Source organism: Lonchura striata, chromosome 8 (assembly GCF_046129695.1).
Source record: "Lonchura striata isolate bLonStr1 chromosome 8, bLonStr1.mat, whole genome shotgun sequence".
Taxonomy (NCBI): Eukaryota; Metazoa; Chordata; class Aves; order Passeriformes; family Estrildidae; genus Lonchura; species Lonchura striata.
Window position 1 is genome coordinate 9,876,529 of NC_134610.1, and position 25,700 is coordinate 9,902,228.

General features: G+C 44.2%; 2 protein-coding genes across 3 annotated transcripts in view; both read right to left on the bottom strand.

Moving 5' to 3' along the window:
- Nucleotides 1–4,395: 4,395 nt before the first annotated feature.
- Nucleotides 4,396–9,777, bottom strand: UMPS (uridine monophosphate synthetase). Its single transcript, XM_021526310.3, has 6 exons — nucleotides 9,619–9,777; nucleotides 9,351–9,504; nucleotides 7,401–8,069; nucleotides 6,553–6,728; nucleotides 5,928–6,042; nucleotides 4,396–5,154 (listed from the first exon to the last, which is right to left on the bottom strand). Exons 1-6 carry the CDS (start codon nucleotides 9,760–9,762, stop codon nucleotides 4,973–4,975), a joined length of 1,440 nt encoding a protein of 479 aa, XP_021381985.2. The 5' UTR covers nucleotides 9,763–9,777; the 3' UTR covers nucleotides 4,396–4,972.
- Nucleotides 9,778–10,441: 664 nt separating this feature from the next.
- The window catches only part of KALRN (kalirin RhoGEF kinase), a 95,492-nt gene continuing 80,233 nt past the window's right edge, over nucleotides 10,442–25,700 (bottom strand). For both annotated transcript variants that reach the window (XM_021526047.2, XM_021526059.2), the window contains exons 21-27: nucleotides 24,538–24,659; nucleotides 23,328–23,459; nucleotides 21,454–21,618; nucleotides 20,496–20,574; nucleotides 19,148–19,348; nucleotides 18,117–18,255; nucleotides 10,442–15,984 (exon numbers count right to left, since the gene is read on the bottom strand). In XM_021526047.2, coding sequence (XP_021381722.2) covers nucleotides 15,439–15,984; nucleotides 18,117–18,255; nucleotides 19,148–19,348; nucleotides 20,496–20,574; nucleotides 21,454–21,618; nucleotides 23,328–23,459; nucleotides 24,538–24,659 — 1,384 coding nt within the window. In that variant the 3' untranslated portion in view covers nucleotides 10,442–15,438. The remainder of the gene's footprint in view (nucleotides 15,985–18,116; nucleotides 18,256–19,147; nucleotides 19,349–20,495; nucleotides 20,575–21,453; nucleotides 21,619–23,327; nucleotides 23,460–24,537; nucleotides 24,660–25,700) is intronic.

A 25,700-nucleotide genomic window follows, 5' to 3' on the forward strand; every position in this document is an offset into this window, starting at 1 on the left:
GTTGCCTCCCGGTAAGGACTGTCAATTTTCCAGCCCTTCCAGGCCACTGTGGTGTTTCAGTGCCACATTTCATGCCATGACATTAAAGCCAGGTTTTTCTGGTCTCTCTGGATGCTGTATTTTGCAAGAATTTTAGTTTCCCCGTTGCTGACACACCATTGTGTCCCAGGGTGCTGCCTGTGTTCCTTAAGAAAATCCCGAGCAGTCAGTCTCATTGTCCTGCCAGAGAATCCATCAAGACTACTAGAGGGAGGGAGACAGCCCCACATTCCAGCATTCTTCTAGAAGCATTTATTATGGATGATAACAGGGTGATTTTCACTCTGGCCTCTGCATCAGTGTTTAGGAGAAATATTCTTCCTGTCAGGAATATCTGTCCAGCCTCAGCCTGATGAAGGATCACTGCTCCAGCCCCCAGGTGATTCCCCTCATCCCACCCAGTCCTCAGGAGGACTGTGCTGTATGGACAACAGCCTTAGCTGCTCAGCATGAAAATTCCTAGAAGTCATTGTGACCCTGGGGGTGCCTTCCTCTCCAGCAGGAGCCAGGAGGAGCCCTCTGGGAAGTTTTAATGTCAGGGTACAAGGAGGCTGCTTTATCTGGACAAAGCTTGGGCAATGAAGAGGGGGAGGAAGACTCGCTGCCAGAATCAAAGCCTCCTCCTCATTTTCCATTTTCAGTACCTATCTTTTCAGTGATCCTGCTCTGAGACCAGGCATGTAGGCTTTTGCTGTAGGTGCCACAGTCCACATGTCTGAGGGTAGTTTTTAAGTAACTGGTTTGCAACCAAGTCATGGGATTCAAAGACAACTCCTCACACTTCTGCATCCTTAGCTTGCTGCAAAGCTTCCAGTTCCTGCCTAGCAGTGCTAAACAGAGCACCTACAGCTGACACCTCTGTGAGAAGCCCGATGAAAGGCCCCTTGCTATTCTCTGCTTTGCATTTGAATGTCCTGTCACCTCTGAAGCTCATTTTGCTGCCTTTCCAAATTCAATCAATTCTTAGACACCTTATCTCTGTCCCATAAAGGGGTTTTCTACAAACATCTTGCCATTTTCACTGCTTTTCTACTGCCTTCTCCTAAGCATCCATGACCTGTTTACCACAGATCCACACTTCTGACACCAGTTAATGCCACAACCCAGAAGGATTACTTGGCTTGTGAGTATGCAAAGATTGTGACTGTTTGTAGTATGTCTGACTCTGTTATGCACAAAGACACAGAGGATTTATTACCTATTTTCTCTTATTCATTACAGTTTACTACTATCAAGGCAAGTATAGTTACAGTTGGTAAAAAAAGTAGATCTACTCTACAAAATACTGCAGATTACTACCAGAAACCAAACAGGGATTTCCACAGCAGCTGCAGTCAATACTAGCATCAAGTCTGTATTTCAATTTACACAGCTTATGGCATACCACCCACCACCTTATGCACAATTACAGCCTTGCTCAGGCTTCCCCCTGTCCTTTGTCCTGGCCAGCCTCCACCTACAGCCCTGCACGTTCACAGCTGGACTGTGGCTCACAGCAGCTTATGAAAAAATGTTCAGAGGCCACATGGGTCATGTAGAACAGAGAACTGAGGCTGGGGACAAAGCCAACCCAGACACACAGGCAGGGTCACCTCTCCCAGCATGAAAATGCCTGCCAAAGGAGTTGGAGGAAAACCTGAAGCTGGAGCAGGCACCAGGCTGAGTTTTAATTTCTTGCAGCATCCAAAGCTGTACTCATCACTGTGGTACAGGCTGACCAAGATCCACCACCATGATTACAAACAAACAAAACAAACTGTCCAGTGTGTCTAGTCCAGAGCCCAATCACAAACCTTCCAAAGCAGACCGTTCTCTGAGACAGTGACCTCCAAATGTCAGATCTGAAAACAAACTTCCTCTGGGTGTTTCACATTCCTTTGGTGCTATTCTCTAAATGCAATGTTTGTGTCTCTTACTAAAAAAATCCACAGCAACAGGCTTTCCACATAAACTTAAAGGGAAGTGATTCAGTTATTTTTCTGGGATTATGTTTCAAATAAATTTTCATAGACTAGGCTATGGAAACTACAATATGATCTGTCAGTTAACCAATAATAAAGCAATGTTGATACTGTGACATACAAATAATACTTTTAAGGATGATGCTTGTTTAACTTGGCTGGTTTTAATTCAGCACTGGCTTTATCAAGATTTTGCAAGAATTTTAAGTCTGAGTAATGCACTGTACTTCAGCAGTTATACTGATTTAAGTGCCCGAGCTGGGTTCTTTTAACAGATACCCACAACCTCCAAGACACAGAGTGGACTTTACACACAAATATCAACAGCTACATAACAATTCCTTGGTGGTTTGAGTTTGTGCTGGTCTCACAGTTATCAGGAATTGCTGCCCAGAAATAGCAGCAAGTCATGCAGCTTTCTGCTGCAAGCACTGGCAACACTTGGTCACAATGAAAAAGAGTGCTTTCCTTTCATTCTGTTATAAACCATACTCCAGAATGGGCAAGGATCACAATTTAATATAAATGCCTACTGCCAGTTAACATTAAATTGAGAAATTTAAATATAGCCTTGTGCCTCTACCACAGGCTCAATCAGATCACAGAATGAACTGCAAGAGTTTCAGATTCATATATTATGATGCAAATGAGTTTTGTAAATTGTGACCTAGTTCCCATGTAAGGAACAGTTGGGACCAACAGCAGGGACTGTGTGATGAATGCAAGCAGCAGGAGCAAGCAAGGAAATTAACATTTGTTCTTAATTTGAAATGGATTTTTAATCACTTTCAGGTGCCTCAAAGGCAGCACACACACTTGTTTACTATAATCATTCTGACAGAAGAATGCATATAGGAGGTAACATGTTTTTGTTTTACTAATTGAAATGTTTGCAGCAGTGGTGTCACATGAAGTGCCAGAACACAGCTCTTTCTGGAGGGCACAAAGCAGGACTGTGAAATGAAGTTTCCCAATTGATCCGTTCCTCGGAACTTGCTTTGTAAAGAAAGTGAGTTGCACGTACCCTCTAAAAGTGATGGGATATTAGATCACATTCCTCTTTCCATATCCAGTTGCTATTTTTTCAGCTAGAGGCCTGATAAACTCGGTCTCCAAAGAGCCTGCCTAGGGATTTAGCTCCATGGCTGTCAGCCACGTGCTTCAACACGATTCAGCAGTTAGTGGAAAATACTGAACTCATTAAATTCTGCTTGTGCTGTAACAGTGAGCCCACAATACACTGTGCTGAGCAATTGTTTTAAATGAGCTCTAGAATACTGATTTAAATGTCCGAATCACATTTAAATGTTTTAAATACACCCAACAGCAAGGGTGTAACTTGTTAAAACCAAACAGATTTTCATTCTGAGGATTATCTAGAGTGGGAAATTTTTGGAAGCTGTAAAAACGGCGGCGCGTCAAGGCTCCCCAAAAGTAGAGTCTCAGCTCCCTCTGGTGGAAAAGACCATTTTCTGCAAAAAGGCCCAAGTGAGAAAGTCTTATTTCTGCTACGAGCATCAAGGCCATGAGATACAGGGACAGCAAACAAATCCCCTGCTCACTTTGAAGGACTGGAACCACTTAGAAGTTGATGTGAAATATCCCATCCCACTGACCATTGCAGGGTGTCTGAACAGGATACCTCATAAGCAACAAGTTCCTTCTTCCACAGGATGGAATTGTCCAGGTGTGAATTATGATACTTAATCCTCCTGAAGCAACTGGTAGGTACCCCCAAGGAAAATTACACACAGTGTTCTAACATTCCCTCCACAACACCTTGAGCCCCACAAGCAGCTGAATCAAGAAAGAGCACTATGTCACCAAATCACGAGGCAAAGCCCTCAGATCCCAGCCTGTGTCCCTTGGTCTTAGACATCCTGCGTAAGTTAAACCAAGCAAAAAAAGCCTCCTCCAATTTCCTATTTTCAAAGACCTGGCACTAATGGCAAAACCCTCACTAAATACAGTTGTTCCTAGTCCAGACATTAAGTGTATTAACAAAAGGACCCAGCTTTCTGTGTGCTCTGGAACAGACCACAAAGTCCAGAACTGCATCACCACTGGTTTTTGACTTCTTGATCAGTAACATTTTCATTGCTATTTACACCACATACATGCTAGATACACTTAAGGTTATTTCATACTTTAGAACCAAAACCAATCATGCAAGATATTTCTATTTCTCCTTATTTACCATGTACAGTGGAAAGTAAAGCCTGCAAGTATGCCAGCTATTGTCACAAGAAGTCTAATAAAGTATATTTTTAATTCATATCAGAGGAACCAACTTTAATTAAGCACACAGCTCCACTTTAATTAAGCACAGAACTAACTGCTCTGACAATTCTGTAAACAGAATCATGAGCAACTCCTGCAGTCACAGACACACAGACACAGAATAATTTTTTATTATATTTCTGCCACAGAACAAAGACATATAGAGCCAGTGAAAAGGGAAAATGGTAGCAAAAAAGTATTTATTAAACACCACATAATTCAATTTCAGAGTGTGACATTAAAACCTGCACTTGCTCCTTGGAAACAGGACAGCTGAATAAACCTGTGAAGGTTGGGGCAGCACATCAAATCTGCAGGTGAAGTTTATTAAGAACATAACAAAATACCATTTCCACAGCCAGAAAAAATTTGAGGGGGAGAAAAAGAGATGAAGTCAACAACAGCCAAAAAAATACCCTTGGAGTGTTTTGTGCAATATTTTTCAAACAAGAAAGCCTACTAAGGCTAAAAAATGGGCATGAAGTTCTGCTTTCTTACATTCAAATATCAAAAAAAACAACAATGGCAAGTACAATTTGACCTCCGTGTGTACAATTAAAACAACCTTGTAATAGATTTTTCTCCAAAAGGGCAGTTTTCTACAGGCTGAAGTGTCCATGTATTTAACCGGACCCCTCATGAGGGCTGCAGCTCCATCAGCTTTGCTTGCTGGCTAGGACACTGTGTGGTTTTCAGTCTTCTGCAGGAACACCAAGCCTGCTCATGTAGCTCTCCCACGCTGCCTTTCTGTACTTCTCTGCTGCTTGGAGACGGTCTGAAACTGCCAAGATGCCACGTCCCACAATAATGATATCTGAGCCTTTTTCACCAATAACTTCCTTGGGGCTTAGGTACTTCTGTCCAAGGTTATCACCTGAAATACAGACACCATTTTGCTTTTGTTTGTACAAAACTGCATGTACTAAAAACCTTCAGAGAGGTGCTGGAACACGAAACAGGTCCCCCATCCCAGCTTTCATCCTAACAATCCACAAACAGAACTAGAAACTGCATTGCCAACCAAAAAACACAGATCTAATTTGACAACCAGCACCGTTCTTTTTCATGGTTTACCAATCATTATAGAAGGAACAGCTACTCAAAGAAGCATCATAAAATGAGCCTCAGACTTCTTAAAGCAGGCAAAACCCCCAAATATTAATGTAAAAGCTTGTGATTTCAGTTTAGGTCTCATAAAAATTAAGTATTGCAGAGAAACATATCTCTCCTATCTGCTTCATTGATAACCTCTTCAGTCAGCACAAGACTTTCCATTCACTGACACTGCATCTGTATCAATACCAAGTGTTTCAGCTGGACTTCTCTATTTGTTATATTTTTTTTTACTACTACTGAATAGTTTTACATCTAATCTAACACCTATCTGAAGACATTTTACATGCTTTCAGGAATAATGTGCTTTATGGTATGCACAGACCTCAAAACAGGAAAAAAGGATGTATAGCCTGCTCACTGCCTTCCAGAGCTCCCAAGAAAGGGATATCCAGAAATATGGGAGACAGCCCTTAGTGGGAAACAGACTCCTCCCAGCTGAGAATCACCATCCAAACCCTCTTCAGAAGCCACTTTTTCACTGGAGACCACATCACTACTGTACTTACAGACTAAAAATATTTCAGAAGTTACCTCCAGTTTGCAGCTGCACTCCTGGAGTTAAGTGAAGAAATTCTGGTTTATTACTAACTCTAGATCCACATATGAATCCAAAAACAAAATCTGAGTTTTCTTCAGCCATCTGTACCTGAAAAAGATCAGTGAACAATTACACAAATGATATACTTAAAACTCAGCTGGCCTAGCAATCTGTTTCTCATTCACCTTCTGACACTTCAATCTGTGTGAGGCAGGGGTATGAAACACCTCTTGCTTTCCCAATGTAAAGTCACTCCTTCCCTCTGGCAGAAAAGTGAATATTATATTTCTTTCCATGTTATAAATAATACTGCAAATGGATTTAAATTAATTAGAAATGCACTGCTTAAAGAAAGAAATAAAAAAATAAGGGGAGAGTGCGAATAGAAAACGTGACATGTACTAGAATTCCAAGTGTAAACTCTGACCATCTTACATCACTGGCCTACAGCTGCAACCTTTAAATACCACAGTCATATTCCTGAGTCTCCAAGGAAAAAACAAACACCTGTAATAGTTAGAGCTGGAGGGACTTTTGGAAGTGCAAGTATTAGAAACACATAAAACTTCCCTGTCACACTTTGCAAGCTTTTAACACGATACAAGACTGCCCACTTACTGCAGCTTTTGTGTATTCACCCGTTGCAAGGGACCCTTGGGAACTCATCTCTGCAACCAGGAGGCAGCCACGCTGGAGAGGGAGACCCACTTCCTTCAGCCCTTTCACAACTCCAGAGCCTGGAACCACGTGGGCATTGATGATGTCCGCCCAGGACGCGATTCTGAACACGCCACCTGAGAGCACGGGCAGGAAGACACAGGCAAAGAGCCGTCACAAATGTGTTAAACAGGAAGCACAAGTCAGACAAAAACAGCTGCACACCTTATCACTCAGAGATCTAAAAGACAGTTTTACTGCTGAAGCTTGTCAGTTACAAGTTCAGTCTCATCAGACAGCTCTGACAGCTGCCTAACCACAAAGTGTGTAATCTCTCAGTTTACTTTTCACAAAGACGTGCTAGTGTCTCCCCTTTAATATTTACTGAGACATTTATGGTAGCCCAGAAATCTGCTGTCACAGGTGCTATCTGCCCAGACAGCACACAGACCATATGGGACATAAGGATCAGGAAAAGAGAACAGCAGTTCTACAGCTGCAGATGGAGAGTCAAAAGAAAGCCATGCTGGGCACACAAGCAGTACAGTAACAGCAGGCAGCATGGCACACAACTCAGAAGTACTTACTGAGCATAACCACAGTCATAAAAAAGTTTAGGTTTGGAAGGGACCTCAGGAGATCATGCCCTCTTAGCAGGGTTAACTTCAATGCTAGGTCAGATTGCTCAGGGTCTTATCCCCTTGAGTATTTCCCAAGGCTGGAGATTCCACACTCTCTCCTGGCAGCCTGTGCCAGTAGTGCAGTTACACCAGAGGCAGTTATAGTAAATCCAGGTTGATGATAATCACCTTCGTACTGGTGTTTGACTGTGTTTCCAATATCTGCAAATTTCCTGTCTTCAAAAATCAAGAATTCATGTTGATCTGCGAGCGTTCTCAACTCCTTTACTACCTCTTGGGTGAAATCATTCAGGATGTCTATATGAGTCTTCAGGATGCAGATGCTGGGGCCCAGGGTGGCAGCTAGCTGCAGCAGCTCCTTGGGGCTGGTGACATCAGCAGAAAGGCACAGGTTTGTTTGCTTCTTTTCCATGAGCATGAGAAGCCTGGCTGCAATGGGATGCACCCCTGGCAGCTGGGCACGAGCGCTGAAGCTCAGCTCCTTGCAGAGTCTCTTCACAGGAGCAGCACCGTTCTGAGCCACTGCCTCAAACACATTTCCCTCAATGAATTTCTTCACCTTTTCAACCATCTCAGCAGCCACTTCTCCCTGCTGCTGGAGAATCTCCAGCACCCCAGACAAGGTGCACACAGAGTGCAGGCGAATTCCATGCTCCTCTAGCCTGGCCTTCCCACCCTGCTCCCTGTCCAACAGCACTATGGCATCTGTGACTTTTAATCCTTCTTTCTGAAGAGCTTCTGCAGTTTCCAGTACACTGGATCCACTTGTTACCACATCCTCAATGATCAGGCATGTCTCTCCTGGATTAATGGTGCCTTCTACCATCCGCTTAGTACCTGAAAAGTAAAAAGCAATCACTCCACCAAATTAGCAAAGGTTGGACAACGCAAGAAAACCTTAATAGAATCAAAACTTTATTAGATGATACCACTTATCACAGTTCTTACCACAGCTCACTCACTGATCTGTAATTCGGTTCACAAAGACTGTTACTTCTCCAAGCTGATAAAATACTACTTTATGTATCCAGAAGTTACATTCCATAACAAAACTGACACACTGTTAACAGCACAAATTCAAATGTTTGAATAAGATGACTTCAGAAGTTTAGTACTGTCATGACTCGAAAGCTCAGGCTTACAAAATTATTCTCTTGTTATTTAAAACACCTTTAAGGCGGCCAAGTTACTGGCACTCTTCACATGTCCCCTGTTTTCCACAGGCAGCACTGTGTGCTTAATATGCCTGTTAGAACAATTAGAAGGAGTAAAACCTCAAGTGCCTTTTTCCTAACTAACAACAGGCACAAATCCATGAAAGGCCTCCTGGAGGCAAGGACAAAGGGATGCCTGGCTTTCCCAGGAGCAGTTAATTCCTGTCACAACTGGCTTGTGCTTCACAAGAAGGAACAGCAAATGTTTACATGGCTGTCCCACTGCCTGACACAGGAGTAACATTTAGTTTTGACAAGTGTACTTTCTAATTACACACAGTTGGAAGAGCATCCAGTTATATGGCAGGTTAATGCTTCAGTCTGCTCTCCCACATCCTTTATCACAATCAAATAAATGGTTCATTACTCAGAGAAGGGACTGCTGCCCATCTGGTTCACTGATTACAGGACCACAGGATAATGAAAGAAAAAGGGGGTTGAGAGATAAATGAAGAAGAGACTAGAAAAGTTCCTTTTGGTGTTAATATGCAAAAACCTCTGTTTGAGAGCAAAACATGGCTCTGGTCTCAGCATGCTGCAGAATCTGAGTTATAAATCCTCATTTCTGGATGAGGCCACTAATCCAGAACTATAGCAAGAGTAACAAGGAAAAAAAAAAGACATGGCTAAGGAAAAGAAACTCTCACAAACAAAACCAAAGAAACAGAGAACATCCTTCAAGAGTCTCTAAATCTCCTACAGCAGGACTAAAGGCTAAACAGCAACCAGATGGGAGAGGCTGATGAGGCTGGAATGCTGTGGAGGTTTGCTTTAGGAGGGAAATTGCAATAGTAACCTTAAACTGGAACGGAGATGCTGTGCCTGACAAAAGAACCACAAAGAATGACCATAAGGTCATTTCCCAAACAAGGTAAATTGCAAACTCTTGATTTGAAGGCTTTACCGTAGTCCTTTCCCTCCTTCCTCCGTATGAGCATGGGAACCTGATTTTCCGCGCAGATGATGGTGGCCAGCGGCAGCGCCGTGTACGGAACGCCGCACACGCAGTCGTACCGCACACCCGCATCCTGGGCTGCCTGGAAAAGAAGTCCCGCAACCTGCAAAGGAAAACCAAGAGCCAGGCTGGAGCGAACGCGACTGAATCAATGCAACCTCTCTGCCCGACACGGCCCGGGCCGACCCTGCGGGTGCCGGGGCTGCCCGGCCCGCACCTGCCGGAGGAGGCGCGGGTGGGACACGAGCCCGCGCAGGTCGATGTACACGGGGGAGGAGCGGCCGCTCTTGAGCACGAAGTGCCCGAAGCGCAGCGCGCCCGCCCCGCTCAGCGCGGCCGCGGCCGCCTCAGGCCCCGCCATGGCGGGCCCGGCGCGCGGAGATGATGCGGGGCGGGCGGGCCGCGGGGCGGGGACGGCGTGAGGCGGCCGGGAGCCGCTGAGCCGCGCCGCCTGCTCCCTGCCTGCCTCCCTGCCTGTCTCCCTGCCTGCCTGCCTGCCTGCCTGAGGCGGGAGCCCGGCTGCGCCATCCCCGGCTCCGTCCGCGTCCCCTCCCCGAGGCGGCAGCCCCTGCGCCGTCCCCTGCTCCCTGAGCCGCCCTCCCTCCACTCCCTCCGCTCTCCACGGTTCCCAGCTCCCTCCTCACCCCGTTCCCCCGGGAGCAGAAGCCGCCGGTGCAGAGGGTTTGATGTGGCCCGAGGGTTTCTCGCCGCCTCGGCTCCTCGCATGATTCCCAAAGGGCCGCTCGGTGGATCCCTTGGGCTGGTTCCCTGAGAGATCCCCCAGAAAACATGAGCTGAATAAAGCCCTGAGCCGAATAAACGTGAGCTGAATAAAGCCCTGAGCCGAATAAACATGAGCTGAATAAAGCCCTGAGCCGAATAAACATGAGCTGAATAAAGCCCTGAGCCGAATAAACGTGAGCTGAATAAAGCCCTGAGCCGAATAAACGTGAGCTGAATAAAGCCCTCAGCCGGCCCCGAGTCTCCAAAGGCCTCACTCAGAAAGATGCCACATGTGTGAAATAAGACTGACCCCGGTCTTCTCTGAATAATTTTATTTAATCAAAAAAGCCCAGAAATTGAGTCTTTAGTATACTCTATTTATGGGAATGCAAGGACAGGAGATGTACAGGTCGAAGCTACATCTGTAGATGATCATATATACTGCAGTATAGTAACAACAACATGGGACAGCAAGTAGTCACCTCACAACAGTACACATGAGTGATTAGACTTACAAAGGAAATATTTACAAACCTGCCTTTACAAACCAACATTGTGTGCATACAAAATGAAATCCGCAATAAAACTGAAGATACATTTAAGGCAGACCAGCAATACACTGAAATAATTAAGGCTGTGGAATTTGCACCTTGAAAATGCTGAGCTATTAGCAATACTGTTTCTTTTTTCCTCCTTCAGTGAATTGTTGCAAGGATTGAAAGCATCAATATGTTCCAACTGTTTGCTCTTACCTTGGTGAATAAGTCTGAGATGGACTTTTTTTTTGCACTTCCTATTGCATTTGATTTCCAAAAGTTATCAGCAAATTGACCTCAGTGGTAGAGCAGTGTTGAACAGTTTGGTAGAAAGAGAAGTAAAAGCACCAGCATCAGAAGTTGGACATGAAGGTGAAATATGGCTTGAGTAGAGAAGATGTTGGTTTTTCACTAGCTCCATAATAAAGACTACAGTCACAGCAAACATTCAGTATCCTGACGCTATGGAAACACTCAGCACTATACAGATCCCAGAACGAGAGTACATCACTTGATGGCAGTGTGCAGTCAGCCTAGTACAATGAGATTTGATTTTGTTTCCTTGGGAAAGCACCATTTTCTGATGGGACATGAGTGAATGAGCTTGAAAATAAACCCAAGCCCTGTGTTAGAGGAGAATTCACCTCTGCTGTGAAAGAAACAAGAACAAAAAGAAGGTGGTGAGCCCCTGTGCATGTAAATTTTCTGCTAGACTTTTATGTGCACAGAGAAGCCTTTACATGTCTCTGAAATTTCTGTTATTCTAGGTTACTTGACACAGTCCCCTCATTGCAAGGGCATTAAAATAGGGTTATATATAGTCAGGTTATAATGTGTGGCTCTGCATTCAGCCTTTATGCACAGTATTTGTAGCACAGGCCTAATAGCATTGTCAGAAATGCTAATGAACTCCACTGAAGCCACAGCCTCAGGGTCAGCTGAGGGCACAGACTTTGTCTCAGCATTAATTTAGAAGGAAAAAGATACATGTTACTGAAAAAACCCAATCCGTAGTCTTTTAAAAAAAAGGGCAGTCAGACTAAATAAAACTAGAGAAGAGAGAGACATATTATAAATTTTAAAGCCTGAAAAGTCTATCACCCTGGCCTGGCTCTGTGTCACCCCAGTAGCACAGGGACCTTGGCAGCCTGGTGGTCAATGGGGCCTCCCCCAGGGCAGCAACACCTGATGGGGCTGGCAGTTTACACTGGCCACCAGAACTCCTGCCCTGGCCTGGCTGCTCCAAGTGGAGCAGAGAGAGAGGAGAGCTAATTTCTCATTGCACATTCATTAATTGAAGCCATCTTAAATAAGAAGCCCCCATGTCACCACGTACTCTGGCCTCTGTGTCACCAGCACCTTTGCTGCTGCCCTCCTGTCACCCAGCACCTGGGGACACTGTGAGCCACACTTTGATGTCAGAGCAGGGTAAGAGCACTGTGGAATTGTCTGACAGCAGTGGCTGTGTGCACAGTGCTACTCCACGCAGAGCTTGTGGTGCACTGTCGTCAGTATTCCTGTTGGTCATCCTGGATGGTTGGAAGCTGCTGGAGAAGCTAAAGGGTGCAGCCACCACCACACTTTCAAGCTATCTTGGGAACACCCCGAGTGGTACACAGCTGCAGGTGGAAATCTTCCCCTTGGATATTCTCTGGGAAGCTTCACTGAGAAACCATGTTTTTTACAGACAATATTCCATGCACAAAACAAAATCCAGTCATTGGAGAATGCCACACAGGGGATTGGCTGTGGTGCTCCTCACCCAGCGGGTGCACTCCAGGCCTACTTACTCAGTTTCTCTAATTTCTTTAAAATGGAGTTAAGAGTTTGCAACAGAGTTAAAGGACCCGTTGTATCTGCAGAGGCACCACAGGCTGGCTGAAAAAGACTTTGAAAGAGCAAAGTCAGGATACTTCCTGTGCATTTATCATATGGCAGTATTGCATGTAAACTTGGTATTCAGGCAAAAGCTAGAACTGTTGGTAATCACAAATGTTTTGTGGAAGTTTTAACTGGTTCAAGTATTCCTGAATGGGCTGTAAGAAGAATGGTGTCCAGGAAGAGGTGCTCTAACATGAATATGGAAAAAGCAAAACCACAAAAGAAAGTTACCTCAGAACATTCAACATCTTCAGAGTTCAGCACCTCCAGCTCTCTCAACAAGGAGTCTTTTCTGAATCTGAGCACCAACACCTAATCATATATCATCTCTCTTTCAGCCTTTTGGGTTTTTTTTCTGTTACTTGATAGGAATGAGAGGCTTAAATATCACCTTAATCAGTCCAGTTTTTTCCCCCTGTGCATTCAAAGTGTCCGCTGCTGTAGTTTGACATATGAATGCAGGACATAGAAAAACTTAATGCTAAATAACTCCAAATTTCATGTGATAAACGAGAATTTGTTTGTATTAATGCCAAGCAGAAAGTCTGTGGCTTAAACTGTACCCATGGGCCTAATAAAAGCTGTGGGTTTTACAGACCACACTTCCACAAATATTTTTTTAAGGGCAGCACAATCACAGCACAAAGAGCCAGCTTTGACAAATAGGAAGAATTACAGACAGTCCTGTAGTGAGAAAGTACCTGAGGCTGGTGGTAATTAGAGACTCCCTTTAACTGCTGTCTGTATTCAGTTGCTAAGAAATTGCATACTTTGCACTGTTTCTCAGGATGAGAGTGTGGTCTTTATCTAAGAGGTGCTGCTGGATTGCTTAGAAAATCAGCTGCTGCTCTAGAGAGGAACTGAGATAGGTTCTAGATGAGTTTCAAAAAGCTTAACCTTCTGTGAACACTTGTCTCTTTCAAACCTTTCCACACTTCCTTCCTGTATTAGATCTCTCACAGAACTGCTTCTGCCTGCTGAGGCACCTGAGCTCACCCTTCTTCCTGTGGCTTCCCCATCTCAAGGAGTGCACACACTCAGTGTTGAGTACTGAGGGTTTTTGCTATGCCTCTTCTCCATGAACAAAATACTGACCACTCTGGTGTAGTGATAGAGCAAGCACAAAGAGGAGGGCCAGGTCTCCTCCCTGCTGTGAAAGGGAGCTTGGAGATGGATCAAAAAAGGGCTGTCAGAGCCCTGAGAATTTAACAGTACTTGCAGGGTATCTCTACCACCCACTGGCAGAGATAGTGCTTGCTCCTGTAGGCTCACAGTGCAGTTACTCAGATGGTAAACAAGATTTGACTCTCTCCCTTACAAGAGAGTCTGTATGAGCACACGTGGTCAGATCAAGCCCTTTTCCTTAGGAAAACCTTTGGTAACAACTGCCATTTCCCATTACAGACACATAAATGGTACTCAGCACCGAAACAAAGTCCCCATGTGCCAGGGAAAAAAAAAAAATCTCTTTGACTGTAACCCCACAAGACTGTAGAGTTTTGTGGTGTGGCAACAGGATGGGGAAGCCCCAGATGGTTTCCCCTTCCAGTCCCATTTCTGGAAAGGAAGATTTGGCCAACCTACAAACTGCTGATTTGTCACTACAGACTCCCTATGTTGGTTATACTTAAGGCTGGCTCCGTCACTGTAACATCAATATGATGATGTTGCAACTTGGCTTACAAGAGAGAAATTATTTAATTGTGAATATTATTTTTTTTATTACAAATTAGGCTTTGGACATAAAAATATCCTCATGAATGCTTTGGTTATGAGGTGCTAATGGTGGCTGAGAGATATTTACAAGTTTGGAAATGAAACAAATTACATGCTTTAAACACTGGGAACGATTTTCAAGCTGTAAGCACAAGAATGAACTCACCACTCCTACTGCACTCTGAAAGGCTTGGATGGACTTTGGGCCAAGCAATTCTGAAGCTAGAAATGGAACAGGATCCTTTACATTTATATATATTTATATCTATGATACAATATATGTATACTGAAAACCTGTGATAGAAAAAAATGTCTTCATCACCATCATCATCTAGTTTACAGATACTGCAAAAATTGGACTCTGCCTTTTCTCAATGCACAGGTTTTGCAAAAGATTTTTGTACAATGTGTATAAAATGCTTTTAAAAAACCCACCATAGTCCCATTGTGCTTAATCAGAACCAGCTGTATGCTCCAATGAATTAATTACCTTAATCTTAGCTCATGTTGACTTAACACAGCAGAAAGCCCACAGAGGGGCTTAATGGAGGATTTTGGTCTGAGCACTACCATGCAACACCAGTCTACCTAAGCCATGCCACCATGGGAGCTGATCCAGCAGTGACTGGAGCCTGATCTTGCATGTCCTATGCAGGCAAAGTCCCCACTGAAATCATGGCAGACCTGGGCATATGGGGCATGAGAAATCTTACTGATAACCTGGAGCAGGCTTGCAATGATTTCAGCAAAAACTGACCGGTCCAGTTCTGCAGTACGTGCTAAGGTCAGCCTGGTTTCACTCCCCCCTACTATGCTACTTCTAGTCTTTTGTACATTTTGAATTCAGTTCAGCAAGATCAAGAGGATTTCTTATAAGGCTGCCTCAAAAAGATTAAGGCAACTGCAATTTTGGCTCTCATTCCCAGTTGGTGTTTGCTTCCTGCAGTCCTTTTTTGGCAGTGGATGTGGCAGTACCACGTGCCCCGAGAGAGGGAGCATGTCCCCAGTGCTGTCACCTCCTTTGCCTTGGTCCCGTTGCCACGTCTGCAGTGATTCCCACCTTGCAGTTGGTGAAATGCAAATGTCGAACATGGGATATGTCCAAAGGATCCGCGTGCTCCTGGCGGCGCTCCGGGCACACGGCTCAGGAGCAGCAGTGCAGGATCCCATGGGTGGAGGCACTACGTGCCTGGGTTCATCCTGCTCAGCAGGAAGCTCTTGACGCTGGGGACCGGGTGCACGTCGTACTGGTGCCTGCGGCGCTCAATGAAGGACGCCAAGCGGGAGGTATCCAGTGGGATCTTGGAATAGCTGCCATTGTGCGGCTGCAGCCACGGATGCTGTAAACAAGTGGCTGCTGTTGGCCTTCTCCTGAAATCTTCCTGGAGGATAACATTGATGAAATCCCTGGCAGCGTGGCTCACATCGGAGAAGTACTCGTGTGGGAAGCTGAAATCCACTCTGCACACATTGATACAAGTCTCCTCTTTGCTTTCATCCAGGAACGGAGAGACGCCACTTAACATGACATAGGTGAGGACCCCAATGCTCCAGATATCCGTGCTCAGGGAGACAGGAAGGCCTTGGATAACTTCAGGGGCTGCGAACTCTGGGTTTCCAAGGAGGTGGTGGACATGGTAATGACCTGTGATCTGGACTGCATCTTCCAAATCAATGATCTTGACACGAGGCACTGGGATTCTCAAATCAATGAGCAGATTTTCTGGCTGTTGAAAAGACAATGACATAAACTTAATCGTAACTATATTTTGGCAAATAAAAGAAGTAGGATTCATGTAGGCATAATAGTTAATTAAAACTTGCATTTAATTAGATATGCAAGGGAGAGATCAGGAGAGTGAATGATAAAGAACCAGCTCAGTTGCTGTTTGCTCTAAATTCAGATTGATGCTCCAGTCACAGCGACAAGATCCTCTTTTGCACTAGGGCAACACACTGGGATTTTGCACTTTGTCCCAAATACTTACAGTTTATTTTCCCAAACTAATCTCTACAGATTAAGAGTACTGATGGATTTTTCAATTTTAATAAGACATATATATCTGATCAGTTTATTTAGATTGCATTTTTTTGGATGACAGCTGGCTAAATTAGTGTGTGTAACTTGCAGCAGAAGTGTTCCTCATGAAGAAAATGTTCAAATTTGCACCCGCTACCCAGGGAGGGACTTGTGTGTGCCATTACTGTTGCTGTCAATTGACATGGAGCTGCCAGTGTTCCCCTACACACACCAGGACACGGTCATGTTTTCCAAGATAGAGTAAAATTACATTTAATCCCAACTGGTTTTCTCTCTGTTTTAGCAGCTCTCAGTATATCAGGTCTGTCTCTCAGTGAGAGATACTGAGTATTGCTATACACGCTCTTCTGGGGACTTAACATGGATTATCCTTCCTTTGTTGGCTCTGAGACTATTTCTGAACTTACTTCTTGCACCCTTCTAGATGTTTTTTTTCTCTCCCTTATCCTCATGCATATTTTACTGCTGCCTCCTGGAAAAAATATATATAAACTACATGGCTGTCCCAGTCTCTCCACTTGCTCTTCTTTTGTGCAATTGACAGTCTCTATTGACAAAATCAACACATCCTTGAGCAGGATCCTGGGATAACATAGTCCATGGATGGGTCTGCTGTCACTGTCAGTGCATCTCCTGCTTCCCACTTAGCAACAGAAGGTGCTTTATTTAGCATCCCTCATTCAGGGGATATGCAGATAGGTCACAGAAAATTAGCTTTCCACCTTGTTTCTTTGTTTATGATCAGAGAATTCAGTGCAGTTTCTTACCTCATTAATGCCTACTTTTTGACGGGTCATATAAATACAGCAAAAAATACAAACAATTGCATAGAAAGAAACAAGATGATGTGAGCCTTTTTTGTCTAATTCTCATATATGGTCCTGTATAAACTGAATATTTTTGTAGGGGTAGAGGCAGCAGAAGAATGAAAGTTTCACTTCATCTGACATGCCTTGGGCTTAGACAGATGACAATAAATCTCCCTGAAGCTGGATTGTCCACTATATAAGAAAGTTAAATTCATCCCTCATTCCCCATTTTTAATTGTCATTTAAGTCTACAAAGTGTTATAGATTATCTGATATCCCTGGCAACCAGAATCGATGTTGCAGATCACAAAAACTGAAACACTTGATCACAACTTCAATGGCTAATTCTCTGTCATCCAAGATAATGGGGATGCTGGGGAGGACAGGAGTACAATGCCAAATCCAGGATAGTACAGTGCCTCCTGCCATGTGTGCTCACAAAAGCAGGTACAAGCTGTACTAGTCTGAGTGTGACGTTAGAGAATACCCCAATTTCTTCTCCACAGTGCAACTTGTCCTTTGTTCTTCCTCTGAACCCTTCCCTGGATGTTTTTCCCACCCAGTTCCCCTCTCAGGCTGTCCAGTACAATGTAGTGTGCTGCTTTCCTTATCCTTTGTGCCTGCCAGTCTGGCACAAGCCACCCCTGCTCTGGAAGGTTGGTGGCTGAGTTGGTACAGTGTGAGCCCAAAGCATACTCCATAGAATTATTCAGTTTCCCTTCAGAGAGGTGCTAGTGACATCTCACTCTTGTCTCTCTGACATCCTCCTTCCCCATCATTAAATCCAGAAAGCCCTGGGAACAAACCAGTGAATGAAGGGAAAAGGTGCATTTCTTGTCTGAAGGCAAAGACCTGGCGCTGCAGGCCAGTAACTCCTTTCTCTGATCAACAGCTTGTCCATTTAGTGATCATCTCCATGGGGCACAGGCTGCACCTCCTCCCTTCTATACAGCTGGGAACTCTCTGTTCCAGGGCACAGAATAACAGGATCATTCTCATTTGTTCCTACCTTTATGTCCAAGTGAGCCACTCTGCAGTTGTGGAGGTACTGCAAGGCTTCCATCGTGTCTCTTATATAGAACGCCACCTTTTCCTCCATAAGTTCATCGTGGTTCATCAGATAATCTAAGAGACGACCATCATCCATCCTACAAACAAACCAAACCCTGTGCATGAAACATCACATGGCATCTCTAGGAACACTTAATATCTGAAAACAAAAATGCAACAGAAACTCTGTGACCTAAAATAGGAAGGAAAATAAGATGCAAGACCTGATGAGTATTTAATGATATCTCAATATACTGCAGGCCATGGAAATGGTAGAATGATTAATCTTCAATTGTTATCTCCAGTCCTTGACAAATTTAGCAACAGTCTTAAAGTAAACTCATTTGCTTAAGGATGGATTCAATAGACAGAGACAATCTCTATGGAAACAGAACTTCTTAATTATTTGGTTCCATCTATTTATTTATAGAGCTGGTTACATAATGCAGGAAAAAAATAATTAACATTTTCAGCTGGTAATATTTTTTGTGGGAAAACTAACCCAATAAAAGTTTTCCACCTGGTTTATTTATCTGTACAAACAAACAATTGAATAGCCCAAATACACTTTGTTGGATAAACCATAGCAAAGCATTTTGGTGTTTGGCTGCTGTTTCTTCTTATGGGACAAGCATGGTTGCTACACAGGTCTTTTCACCAAAAAGCATTAGAATGATGAAGGCTTCAATCTAGCAGAAACACTTTTACTCCAATGTAAAAAGTGGACAAAACTTCCCAAGTAGGTCTGATGATTTTCAGTGGCACAAATCACCCAAGTTTCACCCAAGTAGAAAGCAGTTTTATTTGTCCCTCTTAATCTTACTTCCTGTAAAGAAAATGCAATGGAAACTCTGCAGAAAATGGCTATTTCATTTGACATCTCAATCAATAAAATCTTTTCCCTGCTGAACTCAGGGTGATCTTTATGCTTGACTTTAACAGGGCTGTGATTCCTACCCAGATGCTTAAAGCCAAGCTCTTTGTACTTACAGCTCCAAAACTAAGATGTAAGAAGTAGGAGACTCGTAGGTATCGTGGATTGTGATGTACTGAGGATGTTGTAAGTGTTGTAACAAAGCTGCTTCATGTGCTGCCTGGTCTTTCTTTTTCATTTTTTTACTAATGAATTTTACAGCAACATCTTTCCGGGTTGCTTTGTGGACACATTTCTTTACTATGGAGAATCGACCCCTGAAATTACAAAGAAAAGAAAATAATGAGGTAGCTCCATGAATAAATCATGACTGCTTTTTAACACAATAACAGAGTTATTTTCAAAGTTGTTTTTTTTTTTGATTCGTCACATTAATATTTCACAAGGGATCAGATTTAACAAGTTGTTCATAACCTTTTCCAACAAAGGCCCTCCATCTCTTACCCTGGGTATAGAGATTCTTTGGGGATTAGCAAACACTGAGAGCAAACAGTGTCACTTTGCTTTGTGCAGCCATACTGATATCCTCTAACAACCTCCCCTGGGTTCAATTTGCTGCCACTTTTACAGGTTCTATCTCCTTTTATTTTAGCTGTGGGTCTCCCTTCTCCAGCTGATTTATTAAAGAGACCAAACATTCTCAGAGAACTAAAAGAAAACCCTTGTTAAATAATCACTGACCTACCATTTTGTCTCATTTTTTCAGACACACAGTAAGAAATTAAGAAAAAAGCTATCAGGAAAGCATTTAGGAAACTCCTACAGACCGTAGTACCATTCCTGAAAGTAAAACTACCCAGTGAAACCATGTGCTGAACTTGAGCTCTTAGTAATATATTCCAGTTTCCTACAGAACCAGAGGGACTCCTGTCCTTCCAGTCCCAGAATTGTCTCTGACATCTGAGCTGAAGAAATAATTGCATTAACCTGAATTATTTGCATGCCCCTTATCTGTTACCTGTGGAGAGCACAAAGGGCTGACAACATGTGCAGCTCCTATTTAGGCTCTGTTCAACTCATCCTCCCAGTCAGCAAAGATACTCAGTCACATGCCCAAGGGTTTTGGCAAACTCAGTCTTGGAGGTTAAGCTTATCCAGAACCAGTAAATCGTCATGAGTTTAAAACAAGACCTCAAATCAGAGATGACAAAGAAAATACCAACTGCCAGAGATCTGGCTGCCTAATTGCTCACCAGTTTGCCAATCTGGAATTCTCAAATTAGAACTTATCATGAAAAACAGAATTTAGTCAGTATTTTCATCAGTATCTGATATGCAATGCTTTTTCAAAGGAGAAGCAGTTTTCAAGCTAACTACAAAAGTAACCTAAACTCCCCACCAAGGAAAAAGCTTCAAGCCATTGTTTGAGTGTTTTATTGCAGTGATAAGCAAGGTTAATATTACCTCCCAATCTCATGCAGCTCTGCATAGGCAAGGTCAAAGTTTTCCTTCCATGAAATAGTGGCACCATCGGCAGCAGAGTCTTTGAGAGAACAAAGAACATTCAAGAAGTTATAAAGACAGTTTGCTGTGGACTATAAACAGCATATTTAAAAATATGTGAGACTTTTTGAGACTTTATTATTAAGACAGGAAACATTATCACTAGGATTCCAGTTTCGTACTGCTCAGGCACAGCTGCAGTGTGTTGGACCACTAAATGCCAGAGCTCCCCAGGGGAAGGTATGGATAAGGGGGACACAAAACTGTCCTTGCAGTTTTGTGCTGAAAAGGGCCACAGAGACAGGGGGTTGAGCTATGCTGTGTGAGCTCTCGCTCCATCCAGCACCAGCTGTCCAAGCCAGTCACAGACCTACCTGCACACCAGGGCTGCTAAAACATGGGGAAAAGTGGGCTCTGCTCACAGCAGTTGAGAGTGAGCTGTGCCCCAAATTCCTGCAGCACTGAGTGCTTTGGAATTGTCTCCATCACAACATTCCCATTCCAGCTGCATTGCTCAAGGGGGGCTATTTAGCAAGTGGAATTGCAGCCCTCAGCTGGATTGCACAGCAGAAGCTGCAGCTGTTGCTGACATTGCTGGAAAGTCAGGACAAACACCAGCCAGGACATGGAGCCTGCTGGGCAGAGATAAACACAAGAAATTGTCTTGGGATAGAAATCAGGGACCTGCTTGGAATCTGCAATAGCCTCTGTGACAGAGGCAGGCTCTGAGCCTTGACAGAGGTAAAGACACAAAAATCCTTTCTGGGGCCAAGAGCTAGCTCTGAGCATCTTCCAGGCTTTTTCTTACAAGCCTAGTTGGTCCAGGATCCCTGCTTTTATCAGGACCCATCAAAACAAACCACACAGAGCACAGGTGGATTCCTGTGTGCAGCAGTCCCTCCCTGCAGTGCCCTCTCACCGTACTCCGGGAGCCTCACGAAGTCGGACGGGTCGCTGGGCAGGCTGATCCCCCAGGGGTTGCTGGCACTCACTCGGAACTGGTACTGGCAGCCTGGGGACAGGTCCTCAATGACGAGGTATGTGTCCAAAGTTGAGGCCACTGACTGCTGCCAGACCTGGGAGCCTGTTGGACAGAGGGTGAGAAGGGGAGCTTGAGGGAAAGGCTCACTGTGTGAGCCCCTGCCCAATTTAGGTAGTACCCTGGCAGGGTAAAATCTACAGGATTTTTAAGAGGCAGTGTTTTATAGCAGACTATTAAACCAGAAATGGATCACAAGAAACTATTTTGTGTTGCAGCCACCTTCCCACCTGGCTAAATGAGAAAAGAAGAAAATGCCCCTCAGTTGACTCAGGATAATGATGGAAAAAGCTCAGCCCAGGGACAAGCTGATTTCTCCACTGTAGTGCACTGTGGCTGTGGCTGTGCACTACAAGTGATGTCTCAGGGCAGTGTGATAAAACAAAAAGGGAGGGCTGGTTTGATGACAGCTCAGTTGTGAAAGAAACACTAGCAGAAATACTGCAAAAAACCCCAAAACCATGGGCAAGGGACATAAAACTGAGACAGGGCGTCAGTGCAATCCAAATGCTTTTGCAGATGAAGATGTGGTGGCTGCAGTGAAAGCTGCAGCTGCAGGAGGAGAACCAGCTTCTGACACTTAACACAGGCAGCTTGCAGATGAGCACAACTGCAGCAAAGAAATGTGTGACTCTGTTTCTATCAAACCCAGCCACTGCCTAACCTGTGGCAACCAAAGGACCAGTACTTACTCATCTGTACAGGATCAGAGAACAGAAAAGAACCCCTGGAACACAGAGCCCTGACACAGATAGGAGATTTCTTCAAGAATACATAAAATTTTATCTTATTATAGTAAGTTCAGAGCATTTTACCCCTACGCTATTTAATATGACCCAATTATTTTGTGTGTCCTGTGGACAGATTCTGATTTCCAGGTTTCACAAGGTCATGGCTGGTTTTACTGGAGTCAGTTTTACCTTTGAAGTGGGGAGGAATACTGAAAACACTGCTGGAGGTCTTTTATGTTTATTTTGGTGGTTGTTCTTAATAAAGGAGCTTTTATTCTTTTACAAAAATGCCAATCACTGATTGCACAGTGAGGGTCAAGATAAAATATTCTGAGCATCTGCCAGGCTCCAGCATCTCCTGAGAATATATAGGAGAAGGTACACTTAATAAAATGGGGTAGGATTTTTTGAATGATAAAGGGGGAAAAAACAGAGGCCATATACCTAAGATAAGGTTTACTGCCCAGGGACCCTCACACCTTTGCAGGAAGGATGCAAAAAGGGATGTGAATAATTTCAAATGCCCTGTTCAAGAGCACATGCCTGTGAATATTGGAAAAACAGTGCATTTAATATCTAGCTAATTATTCAGGGGAAATGGATGGTTGGATTTAAAAAAAAATGGATTTCAGAGCTGAGCTTGAAAAGTATGCAGGGATCTGCAACTTTATCCAGATCAAAAAAATAATGAGGCTGATTTGGTTTTGCATTTCTGGGAAGCACCCACCAGAAAGGATGGTGGAAAAAATGCAAATGACAAAAAGATGCCTTATTGATGGATATGTTTGGGTTTAGCACACTTTATTTGTCGTAAGTGACTAGAAGAAACAGAAAGGACTCTAATATATGAGAGGCTGAACTGGATGATAGAAGGGCTTCTTTGTGCCTTAGACTTTGAGATCTGTAAGCTACAATTAGTGGCACGCCAGTGGTGACAAGAATGCTTTGGGACATGTTGTGTCATAAAGGAAACTTACCTTGTTCTCACTCTCACAGCCAGCAAGCACAGCTCACACCACTTACCTTCTTCTCTGTACTCCACAGTGTAGCCTGAAATGGTGCAATTGCCTGTGCTGGTTGGGGGTAGCCAGCGCAGGATCACAGAGGTGCAGCTTCTCTCCTGAGCAATGGGGCGGTTTGGGGCAGCTGGCACACCTTGGGAAGAGGAAATAATACCAAATCCAGCATCACATCAGTAAGTGCTAGTGCTTTATTCTGAAGATCAGGTGTATCTGGTACACCAGGTCACTACAGGACAGCTGCACCTTGTAGAGGGGCTTAACTAAGCCAGCTACCATTGAATGCCCAAAAGTGACACAAGCAGAATTCTACTGTGTGTAGGGTGCTTTATGTGCTTGGGAGCAGATTGACAAACAACCAGTAATCCTCTGTGCTTTGCCTAGGGCTCCCTTCAGCACAGGAGTAGTTAGTGCAGCCACTGACTTGCTTGGATAAATTGAAGAAATTAGATCTCTAGGGTGTTTTGTGAGACCAAATAGATTAACTTTTAAATGCTCATGACATTGCTGCATTTGTAACCCTCCAGTTAGACATTCATCTCTGGACCATCCCCTTCAACACAGCACCTCACCTCTAGTGCTAACAAATCCCTTCTCAGAGCTGGAGGCAATGACCATCAACTCATTATTTCATATTCATTCCAATTAGATGGGTCACTAATTACAGTGCTGAGAATTCAGGCTTGGAGACATGTCACCAAGTTGAATCCCTGAAGAACAGTTTCACCCAGGCTAAATCTTATTCTCACCTCCTTTGTCCCCTAAAGAAGAGGGGAGGCAGAACATCAGTGTCTGGATTCCTGTTCCTCCTGCTCCAGGGAGATTCTGAAGCCCAGGGCTCCCTGCAGTCAGCTGGGGCATCATTCCCCCAGGGACTTGGCTGCCTGACGGAGCTGAGCTTCCCCTGGTTGACCTTACTGAGCTCCTGGGAAGCAGCATGAGGAGCAGGATGCAGGAGCTGAACCTGTGCCAGTACATTTTCATTTCCCAAATGTGATGTTTATGGTCAGATGACTTAATCAAGCACAGGGAGTGTGCAAAGCCTTCAGCCATCAGTGGGAGTTGTGGCTGAATGGTTGTGTGACTTTAACATCTCAATTCACCTGGCACAGCTCCACATCTGGCTACCTCTGCATGGGCTGTTCCTGTGTGCTCCCAGCCCTCAAGGGAGCACACAGAGGGAAAATCCCATGTGTTAAGGTCAGATGTGCTACCTTGGACTTTGACAGTTGCAGAGGTTGATGCGGTTCCGTGTTCATTGGTTGCCACACAGGTGTAGATGCCGCTGTCCTGAGGCATCAGGTTGCAGATCTTCAAGGTGAGCTCTCCTGAGTCACTGTGGATGCAGGAAGCCTAAGTTATAAAACACTGCTTCACTGGCTAATGGTTTTTATATAGTTCTTGTCCTGCCTCATTGCAAACAGACATGCACACAATCCTGTTAATTCATTTGAAGGAACATCCCTCCAGTAATTTGATGCCCAAGTATAACCCCTTCTTATGTCAGGGTTTGGCTGTTAATGAAACCTTTGAGCAAACCTTTGGTCAAAATTGCCTTGCCAGGCAAATCCTCATGTCTGTTGTAGTCTAGGAAGAGATGTGAAGGATCACTCAAGCAGCAAGCAGTCAAAGAGTTAAACAGTGTCTGTCCATAGCTGGATGATTAGACTTGGTATATCTGGAAAGATTTACCCATGAAGATCTTTCCTGTCATGGGACATGGTAAGCTGCTGTGGCTCTGCAGCGAAGTCCAACACACACCAGACAGACTGGGATTCCCATGGACGCAGGAAGCAGTCACACAGCACAGGGTGACATTTCCAAGGAGCTTCAGACCCCTGGAGCATGTGCCATTGATCTGATGCTGCTGCCAGCGCCCCAGTTGGAAGACTGGACATCTCATAGCAGCCAGGGATAAAGAGAACAGCACTGAGTTTGTGAGACACAGTCTTTGGACCAATCTGAGAAAATAAACAGCTCTGTGCAGTCTCATGAATTTATAGCAGGTCTGTTCATAGTCACTGCTGTTTGCACACTTCAGTCTCCAATATGCAATTTGAGAGAGCTGGCCTCAATGAAAGGATTTTGCTTGTGTAACTGTTTTAGCTGTACAGGATACCCAGCTTAGAGCCAACAATAAGTTCCCTTGATGGCAAAACTAGGCTAGTTCTTGAATGCTTAATCTGTTAGGTACTGCAGAAGGAGACAGTTGCTGGGATAACTGTCTGGACTCTGCAGCTTTTGCTGGCCTGACTGTGCTGGTTTAAAACAGGACAGAAATATCCCCTCTCCCTGAAATCCACACACTCATGCCAGCAAGATTTGTAAGATCTGATGGGCCTCTGCTTGGCAGGCAGTGTCTTCACTGGAAAGATTA

Coding starts and splice junctions, on each gene's coding strand:
- UMPS (XM_021526310.3), bottom strand. CDS start 9,762: ATGGCGGGGCCTGAGGCGGCCGCGGCCGCGCTGAGCGGGGCGGGCGCG. Junction 8,070..9,350: donor GAAGGAGGGAAAGGACTACG/GTAAAGCCTTCA, acceptor TTTACTTTTCAG/GTACTAAGCGGATGGTAGAA. Junction 6,729..7,400: donor AGTCAAACACCAGTACGAAG/GTGATTATCATC, acceptor CCGTGCTCTCAG/GTGGCGTGTTCAGAATCGCG.